Genomic DNA, 13,574 nt, shown 5'->3' with positions numbered 1-13,574 from the left:
GCGGGCGGCGCGCGCGGCGGCGGCGGAGCGCGGCCGGGCGGCGGACGCGGCGGCGGCGGAGCTGCGCGGCGCCGGGGAGCGTCTGCAGGTGCGCCGGCTACTGCACGCTCCAAACCTTTCATGACGAACACTTTGCATACGATTCCGTCGCGGGTTATAACCCATGGGAAATTAGAATAGCTAATATTGAATACAACTCAATGTTCGGAAAGCTCAGTTAACTGTAGGTCCCGGCTGTCATTTGAACATCTTTGGCAGTCGTTGTAATACACTGGGTACACAACAGTTACTTGCTTTTGTAGGGACACATATGTAGGTATGACAGAGTGCAAAGTAAGCAAAAATATGTGAGAGCGAAAATATACAAGGAACGAACTGTTACTGCGCACTGGTCCGAGTGTGTTATCTCACATACAGCCTGTCTCGGGCTTCACGCGAAATATATCTGGTATCCGAACACCATCTTTCTCTCAACCCCTGTACCCCCGACCAGAAGAGGCAGTACTCAATTAGGGTCCATTATTGTGACCGATAGCCCATTTACAAGGCTGAGCTCAGTCAGGTATAAGGCTGTTGACGTTGACATGTGGACTGGTTGAAATGTAACAGCCATTCCTCCCGCCCCTTAAAAATGCTTTAGCTAGGTTTAGGTATATGATCAATGTTTCTGTTTAGGACGCGAAGAAAACCATCGATCAGTTGAAAACCGATGAAGCTATCCTAGTCGAGAAGGTCAAAAGTCTAGAACAAGTTGTCACTATTAAAACTCAGGTTAGTACTTTAACAATGTCTTTGCTGTACATAAAGTATTATTGTAAGATATGAAATAAGTGAGTCGAGAACCCAGGACCCGCATTGTATATGTTATGGACCATGTGATTAATTCGGGCATTATTTATAATGCCCGAGCATTATGAATAATGTCTAGCTTTATCGGGCCAAGTGTAGTTATTAATATAACTACCTTAACTTAATTATTTATCACATTGTACGGGCATTATTATATTGCTACATGATAGTTGGGCAATTTGATAATAAAGCTATATTTTATGCGGTGCGAGGGTGGCAGTTGTTCTAATAAATAAATCCTGTTACTTGCTACATATTTTATGATTATTGTTTTAAATTATATGTTCTATTTTAATGGGAAATTATAAGTCTAGCCACAAAATTATTAATTAGACAATTGTCATCTAATTTACTAACTCCGCCTCGTTTTTCTTGTTCTCATTTTTCTTGGCTCGTTTTTTTAAATGGTAGAATTTAATTTGGATTCAAAACATTGTATTAAAAATTGAACTTAGTGACGAAAACGAATCGCTGCAAAACCGACTCCACGTAGTCTTGTCTGCCCTACCCCTAGAGTGCAATTCAAAACCGCGTAGGCGCAGAGGGGCGAGGCGGCCTGCGAGCTGAGGCGCAGGTAGTTTCAGCGCTCGCCGCGCGGCTGAGGCTGGCCGGCGGAGCTGGCTGCGACGATAAGCTCGCATGGGACCGCCGGAGCCCCGCAGCGCCGGAGCCGTGACAGAAGCCATGCTTGCTGCATGTTGCATGCTTACTTCCATGCATAAATATATTTTATGATGTCATTTAAGGCAGAAGTCCTTCATAATTGATCCAAATCATGAGGCTGATTATTTAAGTGGTTTAATATTTAGTTTATTTTAAGTTAAATGTCAATAACAATAAAAAAAATGAAATTAAATATGTTTGTATTACATTGCCCAAAAGGTCACGGGCAATATGTACAGTGCCTGGTCAATTTGATTATTTGAATAATTATTATCAAATTGCACTCTCATATTGGGCATTTTTCATAATGACCGGGCATTATGTATACTGCCCAATTTATCACTTGGTCCATAACATATACAACACCGGGCACGCGCGGTGCTGTGAGCGTCATCTGTCTCTGCAAACCCCACCGCTGCTGGGTGGTGTCCCACGTCGTGTACATTATACCTGTGAATATAACAAATTGTTGCAATCGCAGCCTGACATAGCAATATTTCATTGACGTTAGTTATTATATTCCGCAACGAAACACTTGCTAACATGCTGCAAGGGAATCTAAGATAAGACATTAGTCGGGCTGCGGAAGACGCTAACCTAACAGTGTTGGTTCTAGTCGACTTTTCGAATGCGTTCAATACCATCAGTCATGATATCTTACTATCTATCCTGTCCCATTCGATGGTCTCTTCTAAAGCTTTAGACTGGTTTTCTTCTTATCTTCGGGATCGCCAGCAGTCGGGTGGACGAAGGCTCATCAACTTGGTCTGCTTTGAATGTTGGCGTTCCACAAGGCGGCAAACTCTCACCTCTTCTATTCTCGATAATTATAAATCTAGTCACTCTCTCACTTCAGTGTTCATATCATCTCTATGCCGATGACCTGCAGCTTTACCGTCACACCACAGCTATTGACTTAATGGGAACACTCGACAAAATTAACGCAGATTTGGAAGTGGTGAAGAATTTGTCTGACAGGTTTGGGGTGGAGGTTAACCCTACCAAGTGTCAAGCCATTATTATTGGAGGCTCGAGAGCCATGAGCAAAGTTGATGGTCTTGTCTAACCACCGTTAGTTTTTAATGGTACATATTAACATTCCGTACAGCTGCACTGTGAAAAATCTTGGCCCACACCTTGACTCCACGTTAAATTGGCAATCACAGGTTGCAGCTGTCAGTCAGAAAGTGACCAGCACGATGCGGTTCCTCTATCGCTTGACAAATTTTCTCCCGGTTAACGTGAAGGCGACGCTTATGCAAACCTTAATCTTCCCCATAATCGACTATGGTGATGTTTGCTACTATGACCTGAATGCAGATCTGCTCAATAAACTTTACCGGCTTCTCAACAATTGCATTCGATTCGTTTTTAATCTCCACAAGCACGATCATCAACGTGTGATGAGGGCATTAACTACTCTTTTTTCTACACTATACCCCGTCTTCCCCTTCCTTCTTAACCTCTCACTTCCAGTATGTGTGTTCACAGCACAACAAAAATCTCCGCTCCTCTAATAATCGTCTTCTTCATTGCCCTGCTCTCCGTTCAGGGGCCCGATTCTCCTAATTTTACTTAAGCAACATACGATTCACGTTCGACTCGATTCGACTGACATCCGATCCCGAGTCGATTACGATTGAAGCGTATGTGGCATTCCGCTATTTTTTCTTTGTAATAAACGTTTTTACCCTTTTCTGTCATTTAATAATGAATCATTTTGTCTGCAAATGATTTACGATTGCAAAATGATTGTACAGCAAACTACCGTATAGACCAAAATGTCCAAAATTACCAAAATAGCAGACCAATCGCACACCAATCAAATGTCAATCGAATACGATTGGTCTTTTATTAGTAGCAGAATGCCCGATATGGTTAAAATTGCTATTGCGATCATATTGCGATTCGATTTCTATTCGATTTTGACAGTATTAACTTAGGAGAATCGGGCCCCTGATATTATTCACTCTTCCTTCTTTGTGAAATCTATACTTCTTTGGAATGAGCTACCTCTAGAGATCAGGATAATTAACAGTCGTTATACAATCAACCAAGGAAAAAATTCATAAAAATCAAAAAAGGAATTACGTGACCACATCCACATGAAATTGGCAGAGTCGCTACCGTAGATTATTTTTATTTGTTTTTTCTTTTATGTTAATTATTTCTTTGTCTCTCCTGGCAATTGTAATATGTATGTGTGTATGTATAGTATGTTTATGTATTGTTATACATGTTACAGCCATAGTGATTAAATAAATATTATACATAATCACTGGTCATTATTATATATTACCCAAATTGACTTGACAATGTGATAAATTAATTACTTTATCTGGATATTATTCATAATAGCTGGTAAAAGTTAGCCAAAGTAATAAATATGGTAGGTGGTTATACCTATTAACTTGCTACTGACTAATTCTTATAAACTGTTTAAGTTGTTGTCGACTTTTTTAAAGATAAATCATCAAAATATGATTCCCCCCGCTGTGGTTTAGCAGCGTGAAGGAGTGTCAGACTGTTAGTGACTTAAACCCACTGGGGTTTGCTGAATCTCTTCGAGGAGCAAGTGGAACAACGCGCGCTGCCGAGACGGGCTCGTGTCTTCTAAGAGACGGAAGGACGATGAGCCAACAGAAACTCACCGCCCACAAACCCACGCCTACGATGGCCGGGAGACGTCACTCGGCAACCGGCGCCCGTAGTGTTTTTCACGTCCATGGCAGCAGCTGGGATGAGAGGTGTGAACTTCTCTAGCGTCTGCATGAGACGACGGCATCTCATTACCTCTTACCCCGGACCATGGCTTTAACCAGAGCCTAGCACGAGAGGTCACCGTTGCCTATTGCCTCGACGAGGACACGGCGGTGCCCTTTCCAGGCAGGGCACACCAGGACTGTGAGGTTCACCGTGTCCTCCGGGCCGTCCATATAGTGGCCCGAGCCACACCTCAAAGAGGGAACTTTTTGCTACTACATATTATGGGGTGCCCTGCACTGTGCTAACTAGCCTTTTTTGAATTAGGTATATTAAGGTCAGCTACCAGACACTTTGGTTAGTTAACATGAAATAATAATCTTTACCTACCTACTTGTTTTATTACATTACTAGCTTCTGCCAGCGGTTTCACCGGCATCCCGTGGGAACTACTTCCCGTACCGGGATAAAAAGTAGCCTATAGCCTTCCTCGATAAATGGGCTATCTAATACTGAAAGAAATTTTCAAATCGGACCAGTAGTTCCTGAGATTAGCGCGTTCAAACAAACAAACAAACTCTTCAGCTTTATAATACACTCTTTTGCAAAAAAAACGGGCACCTATGCGAAATCTTAGTTTTAAGGACTTTACGTGTATTTCAAAGGGTTTTAATGATTGTAGTATGTTTCTAGCATCAAAAGAGTTAGCCGAGCATGCGTGAGAGTGTATTCTAAATTTGAATTTTGTACAATTGCTAAGAAATTGGTTAAACCTTGTTTTGGACTAATTGCTGGCAGAAAGTTCGTCGATGTTTAGAAAAGTTTTTGAAGTGATTTTCAGGAAAATGATAATGCAGATTTAATAAACGATTAATGTACTTTTTTGTTAGATCAAAACATTTTTGAAAAACTATGCGTATTTGATAAAATTTTCACCTGCTCTAAATGGGCTATACTGATGATTGATGGCAATGTTAAGAGTTTCGGTATTTTGGTGTAAAGCGTTCTATTGTTTAGATATTGTACCCACGTGTTTTAAAATATCGCTTTTTCATAAATAAACACTATTTAGAAGAGTATCAGTACCTTTGGCTGCGACAAAACAAATTTAAAGTAAGCAGTGCCGATCACAACTCGTCTCCTATAGGACTATGACATTTTTAAAAGTCTTGAAATTCTACAAAATACAGAAAATAGCGCATAGACTGTGAGCATGAGGTCTTAAGGTCTCGTAATTAATGATTTTTAAACAACCTCGTCTCTTGGGAAACTCCGTAGACCTCTGAAGATCTATGAGTCTGAGCGTTCAAATAGCGTGTTTTCATCCCACGGATATTTTATTAAATAAACTTGCCTACACCGAGATTTTCTGGCATCTGCAGCACTTTCCTGCTTTAATCATAACAATAATTGGCAAGCTGCTCATTTCTTAAGAAACATACGTTTGGCCAATAATTTTGAATTCTTGACTCCCTTTCACCTAAATCGTCGTTTAGTAACCCGATACCTATGGAGTTAAAGAGAGCTTCAACGAGGCAATAATTTGACTTTTTAGATAGCTTTAACCCTCCTCATCACTTTTCATGTGGTTAATTTTAACATTTATCACCAAATTTGGTATTTTTTAAATGTCAAAGTCCGATAGGAGACGGATTGTGATCGGCACTGCTTACTTTAAATTTGTTTTGTCGCAGCCAAAGGTACTGATACTCTTCTAAATAGTGTTTATTTATGAAAAAGCGATATTTTAAAACACGTGGGTACAATATCTAAACAATAGAACGCTTTACACCAAAATACCGAAACTCTTAACATTGCCATCAATCATCAGTATAGCCCATTTAGAGCAGGTGAAAATTTTATCAAATACGCATAGTTTTTCAAAAATGTTTTGATCTAACAAAAAAGTACATTAATCGATTATTAAATCTGCATTATCATTTTCCTGAAAATCACTTCAAAAACTTTTCTAAACATCGACGAACTTTCTGCCAGCAATTAGTCCAAAACAAGGTTTAACCAATTTCTTAGCAATTGTACAAAATTCAGATTTAGAATACACTCTCACGCATGCTTGGCTAACTCTTTTGGTGCTAGAAACATACTACAATCATTAAAACCCTTTGAAATACACGTAAAGTCCTTAAAACTAAGATTTCGCATAGGTGCCCGTTTTTTTTGCAAAAGAGTTTATTAGTATAGATCTAAGTCTATGGAGATATTATATAAAATTGCTAGTTAATGTGATTAATTATGTGTCAATTATCACTTTATCCAAATTGAGTACATATTAAAAATAATAGCTAGATAATATGTATAATATGCAGACTTATTACTTTGGCTGTAACATACAGTCATGGACACATAATTAAAGACACTGTTGGAATCTTAAATTGCTGCCGCATTTCATCTGTATTTCTTTTTTCTGATTGATACTGGAACTTTATTTTCTATTTTAAAATATTTAAGAGGGCATTGTGAAATATTAAAACTAAAGACTATCTTCAGTGATCCTTCGCGACAAGTTTTTTTTCGCTTTATCCGAATCTCGAGCGGTATGAACCATAACGTGGCCTGGCCATATAATTAAAGACACTCCATTTGCTCAGAGGTAGAAATGCAAATTATTAATATTATTGATGGTACTTTTCTATAACAACATTCCCTACACTGTAACTAAGCATACTAATGAGTACTAATATTTGGTTTATTTCCTTTTACCTCAATGACAGCACGACATCCCTAAGCGTGCAAGCGGTCAGTTTTGTTTTAAGTCGCTAGGGGAATTTTCTTCCATGCTTCATAAAAATCTGTGTAAAATTGATCAATGTTTCATGTATGACTTATCGCCATTGTGTTTTCTGGCCGATCACCAGTTTTTTTTCTATTAAATTTGCGATGGGCCAAACCAAAACCGTCATAAGTTGCTCGATCAAAGAGTCCTTTTTACTACTCTTACAGTGTTTTTCAGAACTTTTCTAATTTGGAAAGCGCTAAGGACCGGTAAATTATGCTTAGCATATAACAAAATGCTATTTCTAAAATATTATAGTACTTGAATTCGCCTATTTTTAATAATGTCTTTCTAAAAGATCACCACACCAAGTAGTGGAGAGAAGCCCCACACTATTACTTTTTCGCCTCCTATGTTTGAGAACTTTCTTATTGTATTTTGGTTCCATCTCATGTTTTGGAGGCGACTAATTTCGATAAATTATTTTAGAATTATTCGTATCCCTTTCTTTAATGAGAAAAAAAATACATTTTTGAACACTTGTTAACTGCACCTTTCACATTTGATAGAAATAGCCAACTACAGTATGGACACGCGGTGCTTTTCCAAAAGTAACATCTTCCGATACCCATGCCTTACAGCTTTTCCCGACCCGGTTGTAGTCTAAAAGTTCTGCAGACACAATTATCGTCCTTTTAGCATCAGATGACTCCCAAAAAACCAGTACCGAATCATGTAAATGGTTCACTATTTGCCTATAGCACCGCCTTAAAGTCTGTTTGCGGACAAGTTTTCCTTGGGGTCGGTTTTGAGTTGTTCTCAAACCATGCCTTTTTTAGTGCAATTGATAAGAAATCTTTAATAATAAATTTATTACCATGTCCTTACTATAGATCAAGTGGTATGAATAAATCGGTATGTCAAAATATAATATTAAAAAGCCTAAAACATTTTACTTACTAGAATTTTTGTTCTAGTCTTATTGATAGGACTAAAATGAAAATTTTTAATGAAATAAACCTAAATTATTACCTAATTCAAGTTTTCATAAGTATTTTACTCACTTCTAAAAAAAAGTATGGCAACTATTTGTATCTTTCGTTTTTTTTTCTTAACTGGGCTTTAACTGTCTTTAATTAGCTGACCAGCCAAGTATCAGCTACAAAAGTTAGTGTTCATTTCCCATAGAGCTTTATATCTAAAGTATTAAAGAAAGAAAATATTTTTTGTCCTTAATTTAAAGAACACAATGTAATGTTGGTTTTAATAATTATTACACTACAGTTTATACCGTGCTTAAGCTCATGTCAGTACCATAACTATTTATTTCACTTCGAGTCGGGGGTGTCTTTAATTATGTGTCCATGACTGTATATATTTTTTACACTAAATATCATATTCCTACCTAACCTTTCCACCTACCACTGCTATTTCTCCACCACCCAAAGGTAGACTGATAGGAAACTCCTCAGGCGTTAAGTCCGCCCTTGTACAAAATGTGAAGAAGTAGGTATTAAACAGTCGGGTAATAAATAAAGGCTTATGTTTAACTGATCATGAGATATAGTAACAAATAGCAGACAAAAATAGTAAATGGTCACCAAAATGAAACTCGCATTTTAATGTAAAACTATAACCAAAGTTTTATCACTTTGCTATCCTATTTAAGTGAAATTACTCCAAAATAAATCATGCGTAAGCCAAAATGATCACCAAAATTAAACCACCATTTTAAGTTTTTAAATTCTGCTATCCTATTTAAGCAAAATGAGTCCAAATAAATCATTGTTATCCCAATACTTTTGGGATGATGAAAATGATCATCAAAATTATACCAGCGTTTTAATATAAAATGATAATCAAAGTTTTTACGTCTTGCTATCCTGTTTAAGTAAACTGACTCCAAAAAAATAAGTTCGGCCGGATACAATAAATGTAATAACATTATGGGGACCCTTTTCCTGCACTAGGGTGGAAAATTGCCTATTGCATGCCTCTAAACAGTGCGATAAAAGTGTGTTTTCGAAGGAGTGTATTGAGAAACACATTCTTCTTCTTCTTTCTCCTGCCCTGTTCTCAATTTTACTTGGGGTCGGCGCAATATGTCATTTTCTTTCATTTTCCCCTGTCACTCGTCATTCTGACACTCACGCATGCATTGCAAGCCGGACACATAACTTATTATGGCATCATAATATTTTATTTGGTAACTAGCTTTTGCCCGCGGCTTCGCTCCCGTCAACTGCCTTCTCTACTTTACCCTATTTTTTTTTTCATAAGAACCTTCTCCTGACAATAACAAACACAACAAAAAAAGAATTAGACAAATTGGTTGGGCGTTGTTGAGTTATGCGCTTACCAACACATTTTGCGATTCATTTTTATATTATATATATTTTAGATAAGCCTACATTTTATGGCCATCACAGTGACTTATTTAGGCAAAAATAATACATTAATTTGGTCGTCAAGAGTTGGTGATCATTTACTAAATTTGGTGGTAAAATACAATTTAAAGTGAAGTCGTGACTAAAATAGCTGGTACTATTACATTTTTAGACTTGATTTTTATGGTGTTCAGTAGATATTTCTGGTTACAAAACTAAGGGTATCAAAGCATTTTATGGTGGTCATTATATTTGTTCCCATAAATAAATAAGTGTACCTTAATTCTCATACCTACCTTAAGATTTTTTTTTGGGTAGCACGAGCAAGATTTAGAGGCGGAAGTTCGATTCCTTAAAGAAAATGCTAGTAGACTGGAAGCAGAGAAAGTCTCGGTGAACGACCGACTGACTGCTAGCGAGCACGAGTGCAACGCTCGCGGCGCTGCTCTCGCCGAGCAGGCGGCAGCCGTCGCTCGCGCTCGCGCCGACCTCGAGCAGGCGCGGGCGGAGCTCGCCGGCGCGCGCGACGCCGCCGCCGCCGCCGCCGCCGACGCCGCGGCCGAGCAGGCGCGCGCGCTGGCGGCGGCGGCGGCCGAGCTGCGCGACGCGGCGGGCGCGCGCGACGCGGCGGCGGCGGCGCTGGCGGCGGCGCGCGCGCAGGCGGACGCGGAGCGCGACGCGGCGCGGCAGGAGCTGCGCGGGAAGGACGCCGAGCTCGCCGCGCAGATGACCATCATCCTCGACATGCGCGCCGAGAAGGTATTCGATCGTTAACGATACACAATGACCCCGCTACTTGCATGACAGAACGCAAGGTGTACATGTGAATGGCGTGAAGTCTTCCGATCTATCCGCTAATTTGGGCGCACCTCGAAATTACTTTTTTTACAATTTTATATTTTTATTATTGACATTACTTAGTTTTACATTATTGACAGGATACATTTACTGTATTTATTATATTTTATTTTAATCATCTATTTATATATATATTTTTTTTCCCTTTGGATTATAGTAAATAAGGACCACTACTTAGCGATAATTGATCCTGATATTGAGTTGTGTAGCAGTGAGTACGTCATGCTCCCTTAGACGGCACTGCTTGCGGTAGCGTCGGCGGTCGGGTTCCCTCCCTCCCTCAAAGATGTGCGAGGGGGGCGATGGCTGATCCTCGCGTTATGCTCGTGAACGGGTGCTGCTTGTGGTGCCAGGTCGTCTTACTGACTATACTATAAGTAGTATTATATAATTTTGTAAACTCTTTTCTTATACTTCTTTTTTTTTTCCTGGCTGAGCGGTCCAATTTACTAGATTCATTACTTACCTATGTATGTTGTACATGACATAAGGTTGCAATAGAATATCACATGAAGGTGGGCACTCCCTCATAAACTATTATAAATATTGGAGGCTGTACAATTTTTTTTTTCACATCATATTTATTCAATGCTTGAGTTAGACAAGTTACGTAGGGTGAGTGCTAGCTAGCATGTGGTCGATTTTATAAATCATTTTTAAATGTAATTTTATTTTATGACAATATTGCGTATTGCATACTGCAATAATACTCACTGTACTTTGTTGAAAGGTTCTTTTAACCTACAGACAGACATGTGTTGCTGGGGAGTTTGTTGCGCCACTTCTTCTTCCCAGCAAAAACACATAGGAAGTGGTGTAGGGTGGGCGTTTTGGGGACTGTCTTATGTAATTTTTTTCTGACGTTCAAAAAGTGCTGTTTTGCAGCCAAGTTTGAATAAATAAGTTTTGATTTTGATTTTGATTGATTGATTAGGTCCATTTTTGTTATTGGTCTATCGTAAAATTCAAAATCAAATTGTTATCGTTTTATTCGCAGATATCGAGACTTCACTTATTTTCAAAGTCCCTCGCTTATGTTGATGATTAAATTTGCCTTCGTACATACTTAATCGTAAATCCTAATCACGACCCGACCCGACCGATCGTTAGTTACGCTAAAATAAAACTAAAGGTTATGGCACATCATAGCGGCACCGCAACAGCACGGCGGCTCCACACCATCATTTAAGTTGTCATTCAATTTAGAGCATTAAATCGTGTATATTATAATATATTTCGTAATGTCAATATGAAAAAGCCAACGGCGAGCAGTCAGCGTGCTTGCCGCTTCCACACAACTCGACTCGCCGCGGCGCGTTTTTATCCTGCAGAGCAGTTTGTTGTCCTTTGTATCGATGCAAAAGCGCGTCGACGCGCGGCGCGTTTATAAAACGCGGTGTGCATAGGCCCTAAAGTGTAATAGATGGCTGTGTTGCTGGGAAGTTTCTTCTTCCTAGATAGATATAACACTAAGAAGCGGTGAAAGGATGAAAGGATTTATGAGGGTGCAGTCCAATGTAATTGATGTGAAAAAGAGCCTAATTTCAATAAAGATATTTGAACGCGAGTATGAAGGTGAGCAACCCGTCTCGCAGGAGCGCCTGCAGCAGCGCATCGAGGGCATGCAGAGCACCATCGACAACATCCAGAAGGAGCTGACCGGCCGCCTCGCCGCGCCCAAGCCCGGCGCGGCCCGCGAGCCGCCCGAGCACGACGCGCCGCGCCGCGACGACGCCACGCTCTACAGCTTCCTCAGCGACGCCGACGCCAGTCTGGACGCCGACGCGCTCGACGTCAGTACACTGCGCCAGATATACTAACATAATCTATACTAATATTATAAATCTGAAGAGTTTGTTTGTTTGTTTGAACGCGCTGATCTCAGGAACTACTGGTCCGATTTGAACAATTCTTTCGGTGTTAGATAGCCCATTTATCGAGGAAGGCTATAGGCTACTTTTATCCGGGTTCGTGCAGAGGTACCCACGGGATGCGGGTGAAACCGCTGGCAGAAGCTAGTATATGTATTTAACAGACATACAAGGTGTTGATTTGCATTTGTGCCATATTTCAGGAGGAGACATAAAATACCTACGTAAATAATCGATTGGAATTACAGTAGACGGGAAATAGCTAATATGCACTGCTTTTTTTGTCATTGTAATGTCGTAGTATTTCAGAAGTAAACCAATTTTATGAATGATCGTTGTATGCTTTGTGTTTGCGTCTGTGTGAGGGCGCAGCACGGTTTTAGGGCTTTGAAAAAAAAATTACGTACCAATTTTTTTGTTGATTTGGGTCGAGAATCATTAGCATACTTAATTACGTCGTCAGGTGAATATGGTACGGATGCAAATCAACAGATTGTATACATATGCCTATACCAAACATATTAACGTGTTTGATTTAATGGGATTAGGTACACACGCGATATTTATATTTTTAAATTAATTTTTAGAAGCGTGTTTCTTTTTATTTTTTAAGGTAGGTATTATTTTTATTTTATGTGAAAGAAGACACTTGAGGATTAAAAAAAATATTTATTTATTTATTTCACATAACACAGTATATAAACTATTATACACAAATATGTAAACTCAGTTAAAAATGCTTGGAAATACGGTTAAGTTACAAACTTAATTCAGTATTTCTTTTAAATTTTTCAAAAACGGTTCATTCAGACAAAAAAACTTTTATTTCTGGTGATAAGTTAAGTACAAGTATATTTTTGGTTGAAGAGTGTCAAAGCATTTGATTGCGGTCATTATATTGAATCCCTTGACTTAATGTCGCGACGCACGGCTGCAGGCGCGCGAGGTGGGGCGGCGCTTCGACGCGCTGGCGCAGGCCGTCGGCCGCGGCGGCCCGCAGCGCAGGCAGGTACGTTGCACTTGTCTCATTACACTTCTGTGCTCATGAATACCTGCTCAATATAGTTTTGTTCACAGGGATCTATTTCACTGTCCCAGATGAAAGACGATATGAAAATAAAAAATAGATCGTTTTTCAAAAACAAGCGGTTTGATTGCAAATCGAAGAAAATAAAATAGAAACCCGCCTCTTAATAAATTAATTCGTAATGATTGTTAATTGTTTCCCTAGTGCATTAAACATTTTGAAAAGGTACAGTCTTTATTGATTACCAAATTCAACACATGTCATCTGTGGTGAACAACTGTCTAGGCACTTACCTACTACTCCGGTCCACGAGATACCTACAGCATGGTGACAGACGGATGGCCGGAGAGACACTGTGACGACTTAGTATGTACTATTCTAATAAGGTCACGTTTCATACTCTGGCTACGGAACCCTTAACACCAGCTAGCAGCCTTCTCTGCACGCCCCACACCTCGTTCCGCCTGCTTCTTGAATCGTTC

The 13,574-nt window shown here is 39.6% G+C and overlaps 1 protein-coding gene and 1 long non-coding RNA gene across 2 annotated transcripts; both read left to right on the top strand.

Moving 5' to 3' along the window:
• The first annotated feature begins 2 nt into the window (after positions 1-2).
• LOC126056063 (uncharacterized) lies at positions 3-9,862 on the top strand. Its single transcript, XR_007511810.2, has 3 exons — positions 3-88; positions 676-771; positions 9,655-9,862. It is a non-coding gene; the product is annotated as an uncharacterized LOC126056063 (long non-coding RNA).
• Positions 9,863-9,970: 108 nt separating this feature from the next.
• Positions 9,971-13,312, top strand: LOC126056062 (uncharacterized). Its single transcript, XM_049847543.2, has 4 exons — positions 9,971-10,095; positions 11,790-11,987; positions 13,003-13,074; positions 13,143-13,312. The coding sequence occupies exons 1-4, from the start codon at positions 10,063-10,065 to the stop codon at positions 13,242-13,244; spliced, it is 405 nt and encodes a 134-aa protein (XP_049703500.2). The 5' UTR covers positions 9,971-10,062; the 3' UTR covers positions 13,245-13,312.
• Positions 13,313-13,574: the final 262 nt, after the last annotated feature.

The sequence above is a fragment of the Helicoverpa armigera genome, chromosome 7 (genome assembly GCF_030705265.1).
Source record: "Helicoverpa armigera isolate CAAS_96S chromosome 7, ASM3070526v1, whole genome shotgun sequence".
In the NCBI taxonomy this organism is placed as follows: domain Eukaryota; kingdom Metazoa; phylum Arthropoda; class Insecta; order Lepidoptera; family Noctuidae; genus Helicoverpa; species Helicoverpa armigera.
Note: the sequence above shows the minus strand (reverse complement) of the source record. Positions and strands in the feature narration are given on the sequence as shown.